The sequence below is a fragment of the Sminthopsis crassicaudata genome, chromosome 6 (genome assembly GCF_048593235.1).
Source record: "Sminthopsis crassicaudata isolate SCR6 chromosome 6, ASM4859323v1, whole genome shotgun sequence".
Classification (NCBI taxonomy): domain Eukaryota; kingdom Metazoa; phylum Chordata; class Mammalia; order Dasyuromorphia; family Dasyuridae; genus Sminthopsis; species Sminthopsis crassicaudata.
Window position 1 is genome coordinate 28389273 of NC_133622.1, and position 23940 is coordinate 28413212.

The 23940-nt window shown below is 42.5% G+C and overlaps 1 protein-coding gene across 2 annotated transcripts; it reads left to right on the top strand.

Moving 5' to 3' along the window:
• Positions 1-1919: 1919 nt before the first annotated feature.
• Positions 1920-23544, top strand: PGM2 (phosphoglucomutase 2). 2 transcript variants are annotated; one of them, XM_074272351.1, is made up of 14 exons: positions 1920-2217; positions 3515-3682; positions 5450-5556; positions 6451-6535; positions 8133-8216; positions 8323-8516; positions 10094-10283; positions 11090-11187; positions 12373-12565; positions 12669-12762; positions 13680-13809; positions 17659-17848; positions 19750-19883; positions 22725-23544. In XM_074272351.1, the coding sequence occupies exons 1-14, from the start codon at positions 2095-2097 to the stop codon at positions 22825-22827; spliced, it is 1893 nt and encodes a 630-aa protein (XP_074128452.1). In that variant the 5' UTR covers positions 1920-2094; the 3' UTR covers positions 22828-23544. The 2 variants fall into 2 exon arrangements, with proteins under 2 accessions (XP_074128452.1, XP_074128453.1); XM_074272352.1 differs by lacking the exon at positions 1920-2217 and adding an exon at positions 2496-2599.
• Positions 23545-23940: the final 396 nt, after the last annotated feature.

A 23940-nucleotide genomic window follows, 5' to 3' on the forward strand; every position in this document is an offset into this window, starting at 1 on the left:
GGCCAAACAGTGATCCCGTAGTCCAGGGGCCCTCGGGCCAGAGGCGGGTGGGGCTGAGGACGTTTATGCCGGCGCCGGGTAACGGCAAATGTTCTGAGGGCGGAGACCGAGGGTGAGCGTTTGTTTTTACTCTAGTCTCAGTCTGAGGGACAGTGAACCGGCCCCTATTAAAAAGTTTGAGGACCGCTGCTAGTCCAAAGTCTCATTTTCCAAGAGAGGAAACTGAGGCTCATAGAACCTTGTGGTTAGTTCTTGTCAAGGGAGTGGGTTTTTTCCTTGATTATATATTTTGAGTTTTAGTGCGAATTCAACATTCTTGGTTTTTTAATTCATTCATTCATTCATTTAATAGTTTTTATTTACCAGATAGCTGCATGGGTAATTTTACAACATGGACAATTTCAGCCTTCCGTTCTGAAGAGTGACCTCAGGAATCCAGGAGGAGGAATCCGAACCGGGTTTTTCATCTGGCCCTGCAGCCACATCTCAGAATCAAGAGGTGATATTCAGGAGTGATCTTTGATCCCCCCTCCGGGCCAGAGGGAGGACTCACCCAGCATATTTATTGCTCTACAGAGAAGTCAGAGTGACGGGGCCAAACTTGGGCTGCGGGTGGAGGTGTGGATTCCCGCCTGAGTGATCCTGGCGCTCCCGCTGGGCCTCCAGCCGAATTTCCCCAGTCGTACGGGCTGAGCCGCCAGTTCAGGCCCCACCAGCTCTGTCTCTCCTCCGCCCTGCACCCCCTCAGTAGGGATTCTCCGCACCCACTGGGTAGTTTGTACAAAGGAACATTTCTTTCAAAGATTTGGAACAAGGAGCGATATTTCCCCTGACCCTCGCGGATAGAATCTCCCCTCTTTGAGCTTGGTCTCTGGGAGGAAAACTCCCAATGTGATTGAGTTCTTTAGTCCTGGTCCCACAGGATCAGTCATGAGCAGACTTGGGATGCTGGGTGAGTCCTCCCATTGGCCCGGAGGGGGGATCAAAGATCACTCCTGAAAATCACTTCTTGATTCTGAGATGTGGCTGCGGGGCCAGATGAAAAACCCGGTTCGGATTCCTCCTCCTGGATTCCTGATGTCACTCTTTAGAAGGGAAGGCTGAAATTGTCCATGTTGTAAATTACCCATGCAGCTATCTGGTAAATAAAAACTATTATAATTAATTTTTAAAAATGGAAGGCTGAGGCTGAGGCCCGCTTCTTGGGAGTGCACGGCTTTGGAGGGGAGAAGTCCTGAAGACCCTTCCCCTTAGCGGATTTCTCACTGGGCACCTCGAGAAAATCACCGGGCTCCCCAGGGGTGAAAGAGCTGAGAGTGAGAGCCTTCAACATGGACCCAGGCTGGGAAAGGGCTCCTTCCCACGCAGTAGTGAGAGCGTTCCCGCGCGCTTCCCAGGCCCGTCCCAGGAGCACCGCGCTTCATCCCCGGTCCGGGACTCCCGGAGGGGTGCTATCGGCTGAAGGAGCAGGGTCTGCGCACGCTCGGGACCCCCACCCTGAGCGTGTTTATCCAGATAATGTAAATGAGTGCGCTTTTCGCTCCCGGACCCGCGCTCCCCCGGAACGGGCCGCGCGGTGCGGTATTCCTGCCTTTAGCGCAGCGCCGGCACGCGCGGCTCGCCGAGGCTCGGGAAGAGCCGAGTCCTGGCCCGTGACAGCCGGGACCGAAGGTGAAACGCGCCGCGGGCGGGTGACCGCGGGGACGCGACTCCTGTGGACATGCGTTTTGCTCGACTACGCATATTTGTAGCTTTTCTTTTCTTTCTTTCTTTTTTCCCTTTTTTTTAATAGCAAAGAGGTAAGAGAGAGAAAAGCAATTTTTGTTCAGTGAAAATGCAAGTAAAAGCGGAGCGTCCCGGACCGGATGGAGGCGGGGCCTGAGACCTTTTTTTTCTCCCGTAGGCTCCGCCCCCGGCGCTGATCCAGTAGCGTCCAGAGGGCGGAGCTAGGCGCGAGCTCGCGGCCAATCAGAGCCACCTCACGCTCTTCCTAAACAGCGCCGAGCGGAGGCCGGAGAGTCCAGTGAGGTGTTCCGGTACTCGCTGCTTCCGAGCTCGGCGGCGGCACCGCTGAGAGGGACGTACCGGAGCGGAATGGCGACCAGGACGGCGGTGGCGGCCGCGGCCGCGGCGGCCGTGTCGGTGGCGGCCGGGGACGGCCCGGGAGGGGACTCGCGGCTCGACCAGGCGGCCGCCCAGTGGCTTCGGTGGGACAAGGTGAGGTCCAGGCGGCTGTGGACGGCCGCGGCATCTCCATCCCCCTCTCCATCCCTCTCTTCCTCTCTCCCTCCCCTGCTTCTCTCTTCCTCCCCTTCTCCCGGCCCTTCCCCTCCCCCTTCCCGCATCCTTACCTCCGCCTTCCCCCCCATCTTTTTTCCCCTCCCCCGCGGCCTCTTGGAAAGAGCCGCCCCTGTGCCGCTTCTCCCCGTGCCCCCGCAGCCCCCTGGAGTTGGAGGTGGCCCCCGGGAGGGGGTGGGGCTCCCTAGTTTCCCCGCCGGGCCCCGCGGGTTCGAAGTTCCGTTGCAGATGAGGTTTCGTTCCACCACAAACGGGCATTTCCCGGGGCGCCGGCCTTGCCGCTGACTGGCAGCCGGCCTTGGTGAGCCCCTCCCCCTCGAGCGACCGTGATTTCCGCAGCTGCTCCCTCCCGAGTGGTCGTGGAGACACCCGGGAGGGGGACCACTAGCATCCCGGGGTGAGGGGGGAGGGGCGCAGGAGGGGAACCTGTCCCGGGACTGCAGGTGGATAAAGTGCCCACTGTGTGCAGAGCTTCCTCTCTGCCGGAGGGCAGGTAGAGAGCGGGGAGAAAACCCGGAGCAAAACAGAATGCTGAACACTGACTGAGAAATAAACCTGCCCCAACGGGGGGCGCAGGAGGGGAACCTGTCCCGGGACTGCCGGTGGATAAAGTGCCCACTGTGTGCAGAGCTTCCTCTCTGCCGGAGGGCAGGTAGAGAGCGGGGAGAAAACTCGGAGCAAAACGGAATGCTGAACCCTGACTGAGAAATAAACTTAAGGGGGGGGGTGCAGGAGGTCGGAGGCAGGGCACTGGGCGGCCTCCAGGCACCAGGGTCCAGCCCGAGTTGTGGCCTGCCGAGGTGTCTGGTAAATGTCCCTGCCCCGCAGCCCAGAGCAGAGCCGGACTCCCGCCTTTTCTCCTGAGCACTGGCTTCGGAGATGATGGGTCTCCTCGAAAAGTCACCTCCGCGAGCTCTCACCCCTGAGTCTTTGGGAATGCCGATTGGTCGCTGTTCGGATTTCCCAAGTCTTTCCAAGCCGATGGTGTTTCCAATAAGACTGTTTTATTACCATATTAAATATTCACAAGGCATCTGTGGTTACTCTGCTTCTCAGAAGCTTAAGTTATTTGACCTTTAAGGTCACGGGAAACCTCAAAGAGGAAAGGGAAATTTATGGATTTGGGGTCAAAGTCAGTTTTTGATCATTGGAAAGTTTAGGTCTCTTGTTCTCCTGACCACTTGACTGTTGTGGCCCACATGATTATGTTTTCTAGAATCCTAAAACTTTAGAAATGGTCAAACAAATGATCGCGGACAATAATCGAGAAGAACTACAGAAATGTTTCGGCTCCCGCATGGAGTTTGGAACCGCTGGCCTGAGAGCTGCGATGGGAGCTGGGATTTCCCAGATGAACGATTTAACCATCATTCAGACTTCTCAGGTACTGATCTGTTTTGTATTTCTTTATTTCTGCTAACAGTAGCCTCAATTTGGCTTTAATTATGAATGCATTTTCTGACTTCTTTGTAGAGAATCATCTTGGCAACTTATGGTCCAGATAGTTTGCTGAAGCTCATTTGTGCCCCTAGTGTCACCGAGAACCAGTGGCCCAATTTTCAGATCTCATTCTGCCTTTAAGAAAGGGGTTCTCAATCTTGGTCGGGTATAGGACCCTCTGACAGTCTAGTGAAGCCTGTGGAGCTCTTCTTAGAAGAAAGTTTTTCAAAATATGACATAAAAATATAGCATAACAAAGGAAACCAATTATATTAAACTAGTTATTAAAACATTTTTTAAAGTTCGTAAGCCTCTGCTTTAGACTAACAATTTTATGGTTCTTTACAATAGTCAAAGTTTTCAAGAAGCTTTTTCAGAAAGTTGCTGAAGTAACCAAGACGCTAATTTACTTATGTTCACTATGAAATGCAAGTAAAAATACTGTTAGAAATGTGACCATTTGTTCATTCTTTCAGTCCTTTTTAATTGATTCCCCATGCCAAAGGCCAGGTTCTGATTCTGAGGCCATGGTAGAGTGGACACAGGGCTGGCAATGGAGTTAGCCAGCAGAACCTGCAACGTGGTGAAAGCAAATCCCTTAACTCCTCAAGCACGCCTTTGAGCTTAAATATAACTTAAAGGTGCACTGTGGAGCTGCATTAGTACAAAGGGATCCACCACAAGTTTTCTAGCCTACTAAAAATCACTGAACAGAAAAACAAAACAAAATCAGACAGTTCACTAAGGAAGGGTAGTCCCCAGGGCTTCTTGACTGAAACTGATCGTCTCCTTCCTGTCCCTGCCCCACCATCTCCTAACTCCTAAAGTCAAGTGACATTGAAGGCCCTTCAAAGGACCATTTTGCCCATTGTCCTTCCTGGGGGAAATGGGCTTGCAGCTATAGACTCCATAAAGTCTTCCTGTCTAGACTTTGTTCCCAGGGCGGTGGCTCAGAACTGCCAAGAAGTGTTGGGGACCGAGCTGAGGGTTTTCTGCTGCTCTTTGCCACAATTCAGAATCTTATCAGTTGCTGTTCCGGTAACGGGCATCTGAGTTTTCTTCAGAGAAACCAATAAAACAGGAGCACATAATGTTCCCCTACTTCCCTGATTGTTTCTTAAGTATCAGGAAAAGAGAAACGAAAGCCTGCCTAGACATGGCAGCAAGGCAAAGTGCCAGTACCGAGTCAGCGTGTCAATTAAAAGCCTGCCTTTATAACTTTCTAAAATGTGAGTGCTCTTTTCTAGGTTTCTCTGGTGGTTCTTAGTTGCCCTTTAAAGAGAACAGCTCTCCATGTGCCAGTACTAAAAGTATATAAACCTTTGAAATTAATGTGAAATTTAATTAAAATAAAATATAATTTGATAACATTTATTACTTAGTTTTCAGGATTTTTCATTTATCACATTTAATAACTTATTCAATCCAGAGGTCATTTTTTCCATGATCTTGTATATTTCAGTAAAGAGTTTTCTTTATAGAAAAATGACACTAATTGTCACGTGTTCTGAAATTATTACCAATGATTTCTTTTTTTGAAGCACTCTGATATCCAAGAGGAACTTGAGAAGCATTTTAATTATTTCCATATTCCATATTTTAATGTTATAATTATTTAATATTTATTTTAAAGCTAAGAATAAAGTATATTTATAAGTTTAATTTTAAAGCTAAGAATTAAGTATAATTTTAATATGGATTAACTTTTTAGGGATTGTGTAGATATTTGGAAAAAAACTTCAGTGATATAAAGAAAAGAGGTGTGGTGATTAGCTTTGATGCTCGAGCTCACTCATCCAGTGGAGGTAGCAGTAAAAGGTATTTTGAATAATTTTCAGATTATTTAATGTTTCAATGTGTTTTATGTTCTTACTATTAATTCAGTACTTCAGCTATTTTGCTACATTTTCCTTTTAGCTTCAGAAATTGTTGGCAATTTCTCCTTGGAAATTTTATAAATTAATACTTTTCATTTTGGATTAAAGAAATAGATTTTAACAAAATTAAGTAGAGCTCACTACAATTCCTAATTAACCAGGGCTGGTACTCTATCCACTGCACCACCTAGTTGCCCCCCAGATATTTTTACATTTTTGCAATATATCATAAAAATAATAGTTTATAGATATTAGTTATTGAAACCTGGCTTTAAAGTAGACCTAGTTTACATTTATTTTTCATTTTGTTTCTATGACTGCCTATACCTCCATCCTCCAGACAGCTTTTCTCATTTTAACATTATATAATACTGTTTTAATGAAACATTTTAATTCTGATTAATATAATGTAAAGAGCGAGCCATAATCGAATTCTTTTGAAGTAGATTATTTATTCACTTGAAGCCAAAACGATCCTGTAAATTTTGAAGAATTTATTCAAAATCGGCAATGTGCTCCAGCACATTGGAAAAACAAACGTATTCAAATAAGGTTTTTAAGGAATTTATCATATAATTGAAAACACCAACTACAAACCCTCAACACACATGCGTACTTTTCTTCCATGTTAAACTTTTTAAAATATTGACATCCAGACCCTCTACTTTCTTACTACCCTATACTTGCTTCAAATCTTTATAATTTGTTTTCAACTCTCATGAAAGAAAGTTTATATACACATAGACATATATACACACATACATGTGTGTACATGTCTCTTTGATACCTTCTTCATAAACAAATCCTCATTTTCCTATATGATTCTGCGTTCTAGGTTTGCACAGCTAGCTGCTACAGCTTTTATCAGTCAAGGAATTCCTGTGTATCTCTTTTCTAATATAACACCAACTCCCTTTGTGGTAAGTAACCATTTCTCCCTTTCCAAATTTCTGTCACAAAATAGAAGCAAGGATTAAATAGAACTTAGTGGAAAAAACAAAAAAACATTTCTTGCATTTTATTGGCGAGGCTATAGAAAGTCAGCAGCTATGTGTTAAATATTTTCCCCCTATCAACTGTAATTTTTCCCACATACTGCTTGAACCATTAGAAGTAAATTGCCTAATGTGTATACTTCTTAGTGTTCTCTGTGGCAATTAAAAGGAACAATACCATGTTCTTTGTGCTTGCATTCTTAAGAGTGGCAATTTCCTTTTTAATTGTTTGGGGAAATCATTCTATATATACTTGGAGAATTCTACAATGAGTAGTAGTATTATCTACTATCCACATCTTACTTTCTGGAATTTTCCAACTATGTAATTATTAATGATTCACTATTCAGTTACTAGGTACCCTATTATTTATGACTAACAGGCATTCAAACATCTTATTACTTAACCTGGTTATTTCTTTTTGCTAATTGGGGAGATATCTCATTTTAAGAGACCAATAAAAAATGTTTGGTAACATGTAGTAGGACATTCATTAAATACTTTAAAAGAATATATGTTAAGAAAAGCTACAGTAAAGATTGTTATTGCTCACTAGTTTGTGAACTTTAAGAGTGTGGTTTTTTTAAGTTAATAAAATTTTTTAACTCTTAAGCAGTGGCGTGATTTATATATTTGTATCCAACAAAAATGTGAGCTCATCAAAAAAAAAAAAAAGAGTTAGCTGATTTGTTTTTACATAACTTCTCATTCTATTGATAAGAATTATGTAGGCCACTAGAGGACAGATCATTTAGCTTAAATATTTTACTTGATTAAAGACATTTTGATGTTGGAAAAAATATTTTTTTTACCTTTGGTTGATAATTTCTGGATGTTAGTGGATATTCTGCATTGTAGAATAAAAATGAAATATAGTTTATTTCTTTACTCTGTAGAAAGTCAGTTGAATTTAACAAACATTTATTAAATATGTACTTTGTTAATAGGATTGTGCTAAGTGTTGGAGAAACTGCTATGATTGAATAATAACCCATATTTAGATACCACTTTCTTGGGTTTCCAGCTGTAAGCAAATAGGGAGAGGTAGAAAGCTTCATAGAGTTGGGACAGCTTCTAACAAAGTCCTGCATCTACTGCCTTATTGTGATATGAAAGTGAACCTGGGTTTTTAAAAGCTGCATCAGGACTGATCAAGGATTTGTAGATTTTGTGGAGCTAGAAAGATTTCAGGAATTGACAAGGCTATATTTGTTGTCTTAACAAATGGCCTGGCTATATTTAGAGAGACTCTTCTTTGAGAATAAAAGATCTGGAAAAGAATTCTTGCTTGGGTCACACTCCTTGACCTGGTGTGCTAGTGCTCATTCCAAGGTTACTTAAGTATCCGTGTTGCTTGCTTGTGGTGCCTAGAAGTGAAATGACATGTTGTTGTTTGTAACTGTTGTGATTATTTTAAAGGATTACCAATGAGTGCAAATAACCTATAAAATATATCCATTTGAAAGTACATACCATAATATGAACAAAAATGTTTATTCATTATATTCTAATATTCTTACAGCCCTATACCGTCTCAAATCTGAATCTGTGTGCAGGAATCATGATCACAGCCTCCCATAACCCAAAGCAGGATAATGGTTACAAGGTATTTTTGTCTTCTATCCCTTATATTTCAGATAGAACTTAAGCACTAGGTTTGTGTTTATCCATGAAAATCTTTTGCCAATTTTTGGGTTTGTTGAATTCTTTAGGTCTATTGGGATAATGGAGCTCAGATCATTCCTCCTCATGACAAAGGAATCTCTCAAGCTATTGAAGAAAATCAGGAGCCATGGACTAAAGCGTGGGATGACAGCATCATTAGTAACAACCCACTTCTTCATGACCCATACCCTACAATCAATAAAGATTACTTTGAAGACTTAAAGAAATACTGCTTTCATAGGTAAAGAAATCCTGTGTGCATTGGCTCTTGTAGTTTAATGTATTCAGCTATTTATTTAACAAACAGTGACTTTTTGAAATGCACTGTTAGACACAGAAGAAATAAACAAAAATAATGTTAATGTTGACATAGTAGCTACAGCAACATTTTTGATTGACATCAAACACCTAAAATTGGCCGGGAGAGGATTTTAGTAATTTATTTACATGTTAAACACACAAAGACTTTGAATAAGAAACTAACTAGTGGTCAGCAGCTCACAGGAAGCAGCAAGAATCTGACTTAGGAGACATGGAATAGACTACAGGTCTTAAGTAATTATCAAATGTTTATGATAATTTATTAAGGGTCTCTTGCAGCTTAGGCATTGTGCTGAGACAGACTTGAAGGCAAAGATTTTGTCTTGCTCCAGCACCTAGTGTAGATCCTTGCATGTAAGTACTTGGCAAATGTTTGCCTGATTAAGCATAATTGAGATTTTCATTATTATTCTATAACATATAAGTAACATCTTGTCATTCTGCTACTTCTGTCCCCATCCATTTTTGGTATTAAAAGTTGGGTAATTCTGACTTTGACTCCTCCTTTGAAATCTTGCATCCCTATATTGAGTCAGGTTACACAGATTACTTCCTAAAGTGTCATTGAAACAACACATAGAGAAAAAGCTCTCTGGAGCCCTAGATTCTACTCCCAGACAAGCCGTTAATTGGTTTATGTTCTTGGCTGAGCTTCCATTCCCTAATCTATAAAGCTTGGACCCTTGTTTTCAATTAGGCCAACTTTTCACTTTTCAGAAAAGGTCAGATCGAGGTGTGCAGGCTTGGAGTGCTGATACTGGAATCCCCAGTTTGGAGAAGAATGTTGGAGAGTTGTGGGGAAGGGGATCTTTCATTTGACTGATCTGGATTTTGTCCTTATCACTTAGTCACCTCAGTTTATTGGGTGGCCTCCGATGATACAGCTCTGGATTAAAAGTATCTCTTGACTGCTGGTATTTTGTACACTAAATCAATACTAAAACTCATATGGGGTGGTGGAAATATGCTGAGTTTGGAGCCAGATGGCCTGGCTAGACAAATCTCCTACAATGAGAAACTTGGCTTTTTTGGACCTTTATTTCCACACCCCCTGTAAAAATTGACTGATTTTCAGAAAACCCTTATTATTCATGATTGATTAATTTGGCTTAATAGTTCTCTGCATTCCATTTTTGCTCACTTTTAGAATGTTTCATAATGTTTTTGAAGTAAGTTGACTGCAATTTTTTGGCTTTACAACAAAATTAGACTTTTATAGATGTTAACTGAGTGAAAGGCTTTGTTTTTTTAATTAATTATTATTATTATTATTTTTTTGCTAAATAGTTTTAGTTTTAAAAAAGTGAAGCTTTTTTGCCTTGTTATGGAAAAGTAAACATAGAACTGATTCAGCCTAATGACATCTTTGTCATTATACATCATGGAATTATTTTTTAATTTTGTAAAGAATCTCACCTCGCCAATGGCCAAACATTCCCGTTTTTAATAACATGAATATTTGAGTTCACATAGCATCTTTAATTTATCTCATTTCAGAAATGCCAACAGTTCATCAACAGTGAAATTTGTCCATACTTCTGTTCATGGTGTAGGCCATGATTTTGTACAGTCAGCTTTCAAGGCATTTGACTTTGTTCCTCCTGATGCTGTTCCTGAACAGAAAGCTCCTGACCCAGAGTTTCCAACAGTGAAATACCCAAATCCTGAAGAGGGTAAAGGTGTCTTGGTAACTTTTTCTAATTTAAAAAACTACTTAGGGGGCAGTCAGGTGGCACTGTGGATAGAGCACCAATCTTGGAGCCAGGAGGACCTGAGTTCAAATGTGGCCTCAGACACTCCTGTGATCCTGGGCATGTTACCTAACCCTTCCCCTTCCCCCCAATTTTTTAAAATAAAAAACTATTTGGTATGTTCAAAACAGTTCATAAACAAAGTAAGATCCTCTAGCAATGTTTTGTTTATATTAAATAAAATAGAAATTTCCTTTCATCACCAAGGGCTTTTTGTTTTAACATATGGTAACTTATTAATTTTCCAAAGAATTCTCCAGATTGGATACATCGCTTAGTTTTGACCGAGAATGCTGTACTATTAATGTCATGTCTGTACATTGCCTTTATGTTAGAACTAGGAACAAAAATGAGATGTATTCTGTAGTTTGCATCTTTATAGGATTTTTGAGAAATATCTTTATATTGTGGCTGATACTTGAAACTATTTTCACAGCTAGACTAAATAGAATAGTCATAAAATCTGTTTACTATGCACCTTTTCTAGATCGTTTAGAAGTACTACTATCATACATTTGTTGCTAAGCTGGATCTAGTGAATTATACAGGCTGGCTTTAGTTGTGACTAATTCTGCCAAACATGGACTTCTTTTCATTATTAAATATCATGTACAATGATTCTAGAGTAACTGCTAGAAATCTCATTAGATTTGGAATTTTTTTCATTTAAAAAGAGAATTTGATTTTTTTCAAGACTCTTTTTCTTGATTAGAGTAATTGTTTTCTTTTAACTCTTTTCCAGACATTATCATTTGCTTTGGCTGAAAAAACACAGGCTAAAATTGTTTTAGCAAATGATCCAGATGCTGATCGACTTGCAGTAGCAGAACAGCAAGAAGAGTAAGTTTAAAAGCTTAAAGGTTTCTGTTTTTTTTAATGTGTTTTTAATATACAGTTTTATAACATTGTCTTTTGGGAACTTGATGAAATTACAAAATGAGTATAGGATTCATTCCATTTAGCTGGTATTATTATTTTGGGGGGGGGCGGGGAATAGCTTTTTATTTTCAAAGTTCATGCAAAGATAGTTTTCAACATCCACCCTTGTAAAACTTTGTGTTCCAAATTTTTCTCTCTCCCTTCCCTCTATTGCCCTTCTCCAAACAGCAAGCAAACCTATATAGGTAAAACATGTGCATAGATGATTATTTTAATAAATTTTCTATTAATTTACAAATGAGATAGAAGTCATTTTAAAGTACTTCTACTTCTCTAACACATAACAATGTGCTATGAGGTTTTTAAGTTAAACTTTACAAAGTTAATATTCATTAACATATACTTTTATTGTCACTTTATAAAACATTTTCACTTAAATAGGTTTGATTCTGATGAGAGGACACTTCCAAGTACATAATTTATGGTATAGACATAGGCTAGTCGTTCAGGTATGATGTAAAATCATCCAATGTAAATATATTTTTTGCTAATAGCAAAAGTAGCAAAGTCACTATCAATCAGAAAATGAAATTAATTCAGTAGTCCTAGCTTTGAGATTAGATTTATTCTAATCGTGTTGATTACAAATAAGAGAAGGTAACATTCTTTGTTTGCCCTTTGTTAATCAACTTCCTTTTTGTTTTGATAAGACCTTAGAGAAATTCCATTTAATCACTCATTCACAGTCAGTAATGTACAGCAAGCCCTAAAATTAAATTAAGTTTATGCTTGGAGAGTATTAATGTTTTCATGAAGCACCAATATATTTTAAACCAGAGCATATGCCTCCCCCCCAAAAAAGTGCACTAAAATATTATCATTTGTTTACTCTTTGGTAGAAAAAATTTTGTAAGCTTCTCAAGACAGCAAGATTTTTGACAACTTGACATTATTTATTTTTAAATGAATAATACATGGGGATCTATTTTTCAATCTTTTTAATCCTATGTGTGTAAATTTTGTTTTTTTCTGAGTCATAAGTCAGCTTTCTGCACATACCCACAAAGCCTCTGGGGGGTCTTTTCCTCATTTCCAGAGTTTTTTTTTCAAGATTCCTTTAGTGATGGATGGCCTTTTTTCCCACAGTGGTGAATGGAAAGTGTTTTCTGGAAATGAGATGGGGGCTCTTTTAGGCTGGTGGCTTTTTACCAATTGGAAGGAAAAGAATCAAGATCGAAATCAAGATCGAAATGCTCTTAAAGATCTGTACATGCTATCCAGCACAGTTTCTTCAAAGATCCTGAGGGCCATTGCCTTAAAGGAAGGTTTCCATTTTGAGGTAATATGTTTATATAAGTCTGTGCTTTTTATTTTCATAATAAAAAAGAACAATCTCTGTAGATGGGATTAAAATATTTTTATTTTACTTATTGCTCCATTAGGAAACATTAACTGGCTTTAAATGGATGGGAAATCGAGCCAAACAACTATTAGAACAGGGGAAGACTGTTCTGTTTGCATTTGAGGAAGCTATTGGTAAGAAGTAACAATAAATATGAGCCAATCTGTGATGAACCTTCAGCTGAATCTGGGAAGAAATAAATTACTTCTTCATATTAGATGTGATGGGAGCAGTCTGTGCTTGTTAGGGGAGCGGCTCTATAGTAAACAAAAATTCCCGTTAAAAGCACTGGACTGTCACGTGAGAAATGAAATTGGCTAAAACGGAATCATTAGGTGGTCTCCTTGTTTGTAGAAGCTCATCCCCGTGCTTCTGGGAGAGCGCCTGCTGATGGGCCTGAATGTACCCACTGCACCTCACAGGCCAGGCAGGGATGGGGTCGGTGCCCTCGGATAAACATGCCAGACAAATGTGAATTAACAGGGTCAAAAGTCAGATTTTTGGTTTGTGCTGGGAATGTTTCAGCCTTTGGCAGTCATTATAAGGTCCCACCAGGGGGCGCCATGGGGCGCAGAGTCCCGGCTGAGTCAGGAGCCACCTCGGCACTAGCTTGTGGCCCTGGACCAGTCCCTCCCCCCATTTGCCATTTCCTCAGTTTCCTCATCTGTAAAATGAGCAGGAGGAGGAAATGGCAAACTGCCCCTGTGTCTTAGCCAAGAAAGCCCCAGAGGGGGTCACGGAGTCAGACCCGACAAGAAATGAGCCATTGCTCCCTCCCTAGGAGCTTCCAGAGGAGCCACAACCGTGGGCACACAACCGCTAGGTGATAGGGCAGGTAAAAATGGCGGCAGATGCTACAGCAAGGAGGTCTCTGGTCGGACGTTAAAGGAACAAATTAACAGAGATGGGGAATACAAATGATAGTTCCGTAGAGTCAATAGAGTGCGCGTTGTCCGTGGGCATCTCTGCTGCTTTTATGCATGTAGTGAGCGCGCGGTTGTGTGGCTTGTAAGGGAGTCCGTTCTGATAGGTTGACGTATGTTTTCCGCAGGATACATGTGCTGTCCTTTTGTTTTGGACAAAGACGGCGTCAGCGCTGCCGTCATATGTGCAGAATTGGCCAGTTTTCTTGCGACCAAGAATTTGTCTCTGGCACAGCAACTGAAAGCCATCTACGTTGAGTAAGTTCTGCCGACTTTTTTGTAACGATCTCCATGCTGCCTGTGTAGCAAATAAGTATTCCTCGTGCGCACGTATGCGAGGCAGTGTGCGAGGTGCTACGGGGCCTACAGAGGGGTACGGGCACAGACTGGCTTGTGTAAAACTGGGAGCCCATGAGGGTAATTACAGGGGAGGACTCCGGATAACGGAAGGCCTAAAGGAAAGCTGGCACTTAGGGGCCTTGGGAATCAGATAACCAGAGAGCTCGGACACTTAGTGGGCAGAGGTATTGGGGATAGGGAAGGTGAGGATTCTGCAGCAAACGGGGCCCAACAAGCACCCGTGCTGAGCCCGTGCCATGCATGTTCACTCACAGGTAGCTTCACTAATTCCCTGTACAGGCCTCCAAACTTGGATCCAGCTCCAGGCCTCCATCACCAGCTTCCTGCTGCACATTCCACCCCGGAATACCTTTCGGCATCTCAAACTCAGTGCATCCCAAACTAGACACACTCCCCCACCGCTTTCACACCCCTTTATTTCATGGCCACCCTCTCCACTCACTCAGGCTCACGTCTCTGTGCTCCTCCTCGACTTCTTGGGCCCTCTCACCCCAGCAGATAGAATTAGTCCCAAATCTGACCTTTCTGTCTCTCTCTCGCCTTTCCTTCTCCATTACCTAGCGAGGGCCTCGTTCGAGCCTTCACGGCCTCTGCCCAGACCTGCCTGCTTCATCCTCTCACAGCCACCAAAGTAGTTTCCCCAGTGGCAGATCTAACCGGGCCACCCCTTCTTGGCTCTCTGTTCCTTTGGCACCTCATGGCACCTCCTCAGTTGGGCATTGAAAGCTCTTCCTAGTCTGACTTTGGTGCACGACAACTTGACCTTCCTCGGGCAGCCACTCCCCTTTACCTCCAGGAATTCATTGCCTTTGGTGACTTGGCCCCTTCCTGCCTTCCCAGTCTCACCCCTTCCTCTGATCCGGGACTCCAGGCGCCTGGCTGCCCCCCCTCCCCCCGCCATAGCAAGAAGCTTCCCCAGGCCTCCCTGCTCTTGGTGCCTTTTCTCTTTCTTTCTTTCTTTCTTTTTTTTTTTTTTTTTGAGGCTGAGGTTAAGTGACTTGCCCAGGGTCACACAACTAGGAAGTGTTAAGTGTCGGGAGACCAAATTTGAACTCGGGTCCTCCTGAATTCGGGGCTGGTGCTCTATCCACTGTGCCACCTAGCTGCCCCTGCCTTTTCTCTTGGTTCCTGGGCAGAGGGCCTGCCTGGTCTCCCTGCCACAGAATGACAGCAGAGCTAATGTCATATAGTAACTACTGTGCCAGACTGTGGGCAGTGCCTTGGTCATTATTTCCTTTGATCCTCCCCAAAGCTCTGGGACAAAGAGGCGAAGTCCCTTGGCCAGAGCCCGGCTGGCCCCTGCTTTCTGCCTTTCTCTGGGTTCCTGTTGGTTGACTTGATGACACCCTTCTTCCAAGGGTTCTTGCCATTTATGTAGGACATGCCCCGTCTTCCATCAGCCTTTGCACAATATGATCCCCGTCCTTTCAGTGCATTCCCCTCACACTTCTTCAGGTCCTGGCTCTTGTAGAAAACTCCGTTCAGACACTCCCTTTTGAGGAAGGTTTTGCCCAATTCCCCAGCCGTTCATCCTTTCACCTCGAAGGGTGACTTGGCGTCTGCTTTCCATATATTGGATAAAGGTACCTCATTAGAGGGTGCTGCGTGGTCAGGTGTAGCTTTGCCTGGGTATGACGCACATGCACTCGTAAATGCTTGGCAGTTACTTGATTAGCAGGTCAGACATGAGATCATGCGGATTGTGGCCCGCAGTGGGAAGTGATTACTTCAGTGTGGAAATGGCGTTGGGGTGAAAGGCAGGTTGAGGGAGGAATCTGAGACCGCACGACCAATTGAATGTGGGGAGCGAGAAATATGTAGTTTGAAGAAAAATAAAATAAGTGACAAAAACGCGCATCAGTCTGCGCTCCGAGTTTATCACTTCTCTCTGGAGGTGGATAGTGTATTTCATCCTGAGTCTTCTACCCTTTTCTCTCTACATTATCGGCATCCTCGTTAGCTTCCATGGGTCTGGATCATCTTAATGCCGGTGACTCCAATATATCCTATTGGGTTTCCATCCCATTTCACCAGTTGCCTGCTGGACATTTCAAACCAAATGTTCCAGAGACATCTCAGACTCAGTATGTCCAAAAGTCAAACTTATCTCCTTAAAAACAGTTTACTGCACAGTGATCTCCTGGTTCTGCCTCTCTCTGCATTTCTTAGAGCACAATAATATTCCATTATCGTTATATACCACAATTTGTTTAGACATTTCCCAATTGATAGACATTCCCGTAATTTCCGATTCTTCGCCATCACAAGAAGAACTACTATAAGTATTTTTGTACACATGGGTCCTTTTCCTTTTTCTGTGATCTCTTTGGCATGCAGACCTAGAGGTCTGATTGCTGGGTCAAAGGGTATGTGCAAAGTTTTGTAGGCCATTGGACATAGTCGAGCCACTCTGGAGAACAGTTTGGAACTAGTTCACCACCAAGAGTGCATTAGTGTCCAACTGTTTTCTTTTTCTTTCAGTTACAATTATCCAGAAAACCCAGATTCACCTAGAGAATGTTGTAGGCTCTCTTAAGCACGTGTGGGGAATTCATTTAGAGCCAAAGAAGAGATACATATAATTGAATTTTTTCTTGTATATTTTATACAATAATTTTCCATAAAAGTAACCTGTAAGTGAAACAAAGGAGATTAGAGTCATTGCCATGAGCCCTAATGATGTGATAATAAGCAGAACAATAAATAATATTAAACTGTTGTTTTTAAAGGAATTTGGCAACATTATATTCCTAAAACTAAGTTCCATAAAGCCAAATCAGAATTCTTAATTTTATTTATTTCATCAATAACAGAATATCAACACTAGGTACTGTTATATTTCACCAGTATGGCAATACATAGTGTTGATATTCTGTTGAGGCTGAGCTGAGGTGCCAAATTCTGCCTTCTGAAGCCTTTCAGGATGTCCCTCTGCACCTACTGCCCCAGTCTCTAAATTTCAAAGAACGCCAGCTAAAGCTTTTTCTTTGGCCCTTCTCTTGTTCTGCCTCGTACCGTGTGTGTGTGTGTGTGTGTGTGTGTGTGTGTGTGTGTGTGTGTACTTCAAACCTCTTCCTGAATTAATTATGAATCTTGTCTTTTGATTCTTGGCACCGAACACAGTGCTTTATTAATAGCATATGCTTCATAAATGCTTATTAAATCAAGTTTTGTTGTTGACAAATAGATGAGAGCATTAAGCTCTTATTATGTTCCAGGTACTGGGCTAAATAATTGGAGATGAACAATAGGAAAACAAGATAACCGCTACTTGGAGGAGCCTGCGTTTTAACTGGAATACAAAACCCACAAGGGGAAAGGCAGCTAGTGGGTGGGAAGAGCAGGCCAGAAAATGAGCTAAAAGTGAGAACCATGCTTAAGACTCCTTAAAATAGGGGGTTTGGGCCAAGGACTCGGCAGTCATTGAGCAAGCCTCAGGCACTGATGTCATTTTTGGATTATAAGACCCTTGGGGTGAAGGTGGGACCAAATAGAAAGTGAGCTGGGAGTCCAATGGCCAGAGACAGCCATGGAATCAGGAGCTCTGGGTCCATCCCAGGCCCATTCTTCCCACATCTGACCAGATCACTTCACTACTCTGTGCCAAAATGTTCTTTTGTCAAATTAAGGGGGTTGGGCTAAAGGGTTTCTGTGGTTTCATTGATCTCTAAAATCCTGTGATTTCATGGCCTATTAGTCATTCAGATTTTTTACACTAAATGCTATGTATGTTTTTCTCTCTGATAGATATGGTTACCATATTACCAAGGCTTCATATTTTATTTGCCACAACCAAAATACCATCAAAAATTTATTTGAAAACCTTAGAAACTATGATGGAAAAAACATGTACCCGAAGACTTGTGGTAAATTTGAAGTTTCCGGGGTTAGGGATCTTACCACGGGCTATGATAGCAGCCAACCTGACAAAAAAGCCGTGAGTATTTTTCTTGGTTTATATGATTAACTTCATTTCTATGTATATACTGAATGTTTGATCAAAAGAAACAGAAACTACAGAAATAATCTAAGTAAATTCCAGGCATACATAATGTTCTCTGTATGATTTCAAAATATCCATGATCCATCAGCACTGAGAGAGTCCTCCAAGGATGGAGGGTGCAGATCCTCTTGCGATAGCTTCCTCAGGCCTGGTTAGATTAATCCTCCAACTCCCCAGAGTCTGTCACCAGGCCTTGGTACCTGAGGGAACCCAGGGCCGCCTTCATGCCGAAATGCGATCTTGGCTTCAGACTTCAATGGAGAATTGTTATAAGCTTAGGATGAAAAGATACAGGGAGGTGAGGGATTGATGGGTTTTGCTCTACAGTAGATCATTTTGTAATGTCTGAACTAGCATAGGAAATCCTAACTGCAAACTAGATTTTATTTTCACCATAAACATCATGTCTTACATATATACATATATTGTATTTAATTTATACTTTAACATATGTAACATATATTGGGTCAACCTGCCATCTGGGGGAGGGGGTGGGGGAAGGAGGGGAAAAATTGGAACAAAGGGTTGGCAATTGTCAATGCTGTAAAATTACCCATGCATATGTCTGGTAAATAAAAACTACAATTAAAACAAACAAACAAAAATCCTGTCTTAGAGCACTGCACTGGAAATCAAGAGCCCTGGAGTTTTGCCTCCTGATGTTGGGCCAGCTTCCTTATCTTTAAAATTAGACAGCTGGACTCGGGGCCCTTCCCTCCCCACATTCTGTGGCACCATGTGTAGCGTGCTCTCCTGGCAGTTACTGTTACCAGTCTGTCCTAGGCCCACCAGAGTACCTTTGACCACTGTCCTTTGCAGTGTGAACTCTACCCGGCTCGCCTCCTCTGAGGCCTTCAAAGGTCTCTGGCCACCATCTCTTGAATCTGTAGCTTAATAACCGGTAGCGCGTTCAAGAACAGCCACATGTAATCTTAAAAACCTTTATTATACCTACTCACATAATGCCCTAACTGATGCCCTGACTTGTTGGTTCCCGAGTGAACACCTGGTCAGAAGACCCATGTGTTCACTACCAAAATCCTTACCTCTTTCGGCTACCCATCTCGGCTTGGCCACCCAGGCTGGGGAGCCAGGGTGAAGAGCGCGAGGTTAAAGAGGCCGCCTGCTGCCTGCAGTGGGCTTACATAGGGCCTGTGAGGTCACACACACAGCCAATCAGCGAGAGAGTCACCCATGACGAAGCTATCTCATCATGGCCAAGATCCCACCTACAAGGCATCCTAATAGCCACAGAAATTACTTCCTGGGGGACTCAAATCTCCAGATGCTCTGTGGTGCTGTCCATTTAAAGGCCCCTTACAACCATGTGTGTTCCCATTGAAATCAAAGTAAGCCTTGGGTGAAGAACAGGAAATATAGCAGAGTACATTAGAGAACAGGAATGCTGGTCAGGCTTATTGTCTTTGATCTCTGATCATTACGGTTCTTTTTAGACTTTTACCTTTTTATTATTTTAATATTCACATGAACAAAAGAAATGTTGTACCAGTGAAATGTGTATTAATTCATTGAATGTTATTTCTAGCAATAAATTTTAATCTTAATTCAGAAAAAATCTAAGGGGTAAATTAGCTGGTAGCAAAGGAATTTTTGAATCAGTCGCTATTCTCTTTCATTTCATGTTATTTTGTTTTAAACTAACTTTGGGTTGTGTGGAATTTCTATTGTATCTGTGGGGTTTTTTCTTAATTATAAATATTGGCCTCCCAGGATTGTTCTTGTGGTCTTTTATTCGCTTAAAGGAAAGAGATTGGTCATTTCCAAACACTTAAATAGGAACCTTAAATACATTGTGCCTCTGACTTCACCCCTAGATTCTCCCTACGAGTAAAAGCAGCCAAATGATCACTTTTACTTTTACCAATGGAGGAGTGGCCACCATGAGGACCAGCGGGACAGAGCCCAAAATCAAATACTATGCTGAGCTCTGCGTGCCGCCCGGAAACAGGTAGGGGGGACGGGGAGTTTCATGGGGGTGATGCATCTGGGGAGCTGTCCTAGGCCGCAGCGTGCCATCCTTCTGGTGGGAGAAGCCAGCCCGATTTGGGGACGAGAGCAGGGCCCTGGGGCTCCCAGCAGACTGAGGGCCCGGCCCTCCTCTTTCCCCCATCCTCGCACTGCTTCAAGGCTGGGGGAACAAGCTGGAGGGAGCCCCCCCACCAGTCCTGAAGTCATCTTATCTGCCAGGCCCCAACAGGCTGCAGATTCTTCCTGGATTTAAAAGCTTTCCAGGCCTTTTCTTCTCAAGAAATCCCCTCTGCTTCCAGCCCTTCTCCCCTCCTCCTGCTTTTTTGGGTCAGGAGATTGTCCCGAAGCCCCTTGGCCCTCCCCACCCCCGCCGAACCGCTCTCTCTGCGGGTCCTTCATCGCGGGTTGTGGCCTCCATCTTCCTCTGTCCTTCCCTCCCTGTCTCCCTGTTGTGCTGTCCCTCAGACCGGGCTCACCCCCTTCACTACTCCCTTAGGCCCTTGGCTCTCCAGTCTCGGGCCTGCTATGCTCCTGGCCCCATGACTCCATTCTCTTGGGGCTCCGCTCCACATGGCTGAGGCATCTTCATGCTGTTAACTCCAGCAGTTCCTGTGTCTCCAGTGTCCATCCTGGGTCACCAGGGCCTAGTGGACATCGCAGGTAGAATGTTCCAAAGACATCCCAGACTCAGCATGGCCAAGGCAGGACTGAACCTCCTTAAAAACTTGAGTGTGCAATACTCACTCACTCTGCATCAGTCCATAAAAGTCTTCCCGAATTTTTCTGAGACCACTCTACTCAGTTTTTGTTTCTTTGTGTTTAATTTTTTATTTTTTCAGTACCAGCTTTTTATTTTTAAAATACAGTAAAGATAACTTTTCAACATTGCCCCTTGCAAAACCTTGTCTTCCAGATTTTTTTCCCTCCCTCCCTCCCCAAGCAAGCTACCATGCATTGAACATGTCCAATTCTTCTGAACACATTTCCACATTTATCACACTGCACAAAAAATCAGATCAAAAAGGGGGGGGGGGAAGGGCCACTCAGCATTTCCTACAGCGCAGTAGCACTCCTTCACCATCAGGGCCTCGCCTTGCCATTTCCCACTTGACGGGTATCTCTCCCATTTCCACTTCTTTGTCATCCCCCAAACACTGGTACAAAAAGATCCTTTTCCCTTTTCATCTCTGGGATACGGGCCTCCTGCTGGCATTGTGGGGCCAAAGGCCCTCTGGGCACAGTGCCCCATTGTTCTCTGGTGGCAGTACATTCTTGAGGTTCCCTGCAACACGGGCCCATTTTCCTCCTCTGTCATAGGCCTTGTTCTCACAACCCTTCCTTCTCAACTTCCATGTTTCTGTATAAGGTATTGCCCGTCTTCCACTCTCCCAAATTCCTAACCTTGCCATTATCCGGACTTGTCCCCAGCCTCCAATATCTGACCAGTTAGCAAATGATGCCATTTCTACCTTCCCGTCTCTCACATCTGACCTCTCGCTGCATCTCGAGCCTTATTTTCTACCACCCACTTCCATGTATTTCTCCATCCTTGATAAACTCTTCTATTCTCCATCTGCCTTTATACTTTTTCATAAGATAATAGATTTTGATCTGGAAGGAACCTTAGAAATCACATAAACCAGGACTTCTTAAACTCTTTCCATTCGCATCCCCTTTTTGCTCAGGAAATTTTTATATGGTCCCCAGTATGTGGGTGTTTAAGTATACAAATCAAACATTTACGATAATAAACTGTAATTTCACAACCCCCACATCACTAGCAAGACCCCATTTTGGGTTGTAACCCACAGTTTAAGAAGCTGGAATATAGACAGCCTCATCATTTTACAGGTGAGGAAACTGAGGAACAGATAATTTAAGTGACCTGCCCAGAGCTCTGGCTGCAAATCCTTGGTCTTCCTCACCATCCCGGGCTTCCTCCCTAATTGATCCCTATCAGTTTTCCCAATCTTTGGTCTTCATCTGCTCAACGCCCACCTTTCCCGAACCACTGCCGAAATGATCTCCCCACTCCAGTTGTTCAAAGAACAACCCAGCCTCTCCCTGGTACCTTCCCCCTAGCTTTTAACCCTCACAGGCGTGTGCCCTTTACCTGTCATTGTGCTGACCCTTTGTTCGTAGGTATAAGTTTTGATTTGGGGGCTTTCCAGGCTTATAATTTTATTGGTGTAAAGAGCTTCCTTCCTTGACACGGATCATCAGAAACTTGCCATTTCCTGGGACTTCATTGCCCAGCGCCCTAGCTATGGGAGTTAAGTCAGGGCTGGTCTTTACTCAGCCTCCAGCTTTCCACACTGTACATAATAAGTTCTGAATGAATATTGGATTGAATTTTCGTGTTTCGAATATAAAATGAACATACATTGTCATTAGCGCGGTTTCATGCTGTAGAACTAAGGTGATCGGCCATTTTAGAAATAATACAAATTTAAGAATCTTTGCCAGTGAACACAATTATAGACTCATCTTTCTGTTACCAGCTTACCTAAGTCATTGGTAAGGCAATACTGTTAGTTATTTAGGAATAGAAGGTTAGCCTATGTATGGATTTACAGAGAGAATTTTAAGGAAAATAAGCAAATGTTGAAACTTTAATTTTATATCAGGCTCATGAAAGTTTTTCCTCATAAAAATAACACAAAATAGGTACTACTCTGTCCTTTTAACTTTCCCTTTAACTTGAAAAGATAGCTCCTTTTGTTGCTTGGTTTTTAAAAATGTACTTTCGCAGTTTCATAGTAACCCTGTTAATTTGGAATCTTGTTTTTTGTTTTTTTTTTGTTTTTTTTTAAATCTCCAGTGACCATGAACAGCTAAAGAAAGAACTGGATGATCTTGTTAGTGCCATTGAAGAACACTTCTTTCAACCAGAAAAAAATAAGTTACAGCCTAAGGCAGAGTAAACTTTTCCTATACTGTTCATAATTATACTTAAACTGCATTTATCTTGTAACTTATAAAACGCTATTTTTCGAGACCAAATAATGCAAATTGTGACTAAAATGTTTACATTTTTACAAAGTCATTTCTTATTGTCTCCAGTTTGTTGTTTTGTATAAATAGGAAAGAACCAACTGTAATAATAGTAAAACATTAGTCTTTTCAAAGCCTTGAAGTGTAGAATTATCAGAACTAAGTGCAAAGTTCCTTCTAAGGGTTCAGATGATATTGCAGTTTAAATGCCTTAATTTGCATAAATGACTGTTTTCTTCATGATGTAGGCTTTATCTTCTCTCCCTCTACTTCTCAATCCTGGTTAAATGAAAAATAACCCAAAGCAGAGTTACTTATTTTTGAAAGGGGGCAGTTCCAGCTTGTTGTGTAGGATGGCAAACTTTAGTTGCTAAGTATTCTTAGACTTACATATTAAATAAGGAGAGAAGAAAATAAATAATTATTTACAATCAGAAGATTGTGTAAAGGTTTGGGAGACGTGATACGGTTTGCTCAAACTGAGTATTCTTCAAAGTGTTTGAAAAGTAGTTATTAACGATCTTTATTTCAAAGACACTATTGTATGTTGCATAGATTCAAAAAGCATATCAACATTTTTTTATGTTCTTTTAAAATAAAATCTAATTGTTTACTGTTTGTGCAATTAGTCTGGAACACCAAAGAAATGTTTGTTTGAAACTCATAGCTTAACAAATAGTTTGGGGGTATTTTTTGGGTCTGGGGGTGTGTATTTTGGCTGTGAAAATTCAGCAAGTGTAATCTTTGTTCTGACAAAATTTTCAAGACTCTTTTTTTCATTTCTAAGGCAGATTGCCACTTGAGCCTTTCCCTTCGGAAGGGGGCACCCTTGCCACCCTTCACATTTTGGTTCGTTTTCATTCATTCTTGCCGCCCTTCTTCCAGAGCACATAAAATGACAGAACTGGGGCAGCTGGGTGGGGCAGTGAGTAGAGCACCATCCCTGAAGTCAGGAGGACCTGAGTTCAAATCTAGCTGTGTGGCCTTGGGCAAGTCACTTGATTCCAGCTGTCTCATCAAAGGGGAAAAAAAAAAAAGCCAGA

Excerpts from the sequence above, each read along its gene's own strand:
- PGM2 (XM_074272351.1), top strand. The coding sequence starts at position 2,095 with ATGGCGACCAGGACGGCGGTGGCGGCCGCGGCCGCGGCGGCCGTGTCG. Across the intron at positions 5,557-6,450 it reads AGTGGAGGTAGCAGTAAAAG|GTTTGCACAGCTAGCTGCTA; the intron begins GTATTTTGAATA and ends TCTGCGTTCTAG. Across the intron at positions 13,810-17,658 it reads CTGAAAGCCATCTACGTTGA|ATATGGTTACCATATTACCA; the intron begins GTAAGTTCTGCC and ends TCTCTCTGATAG.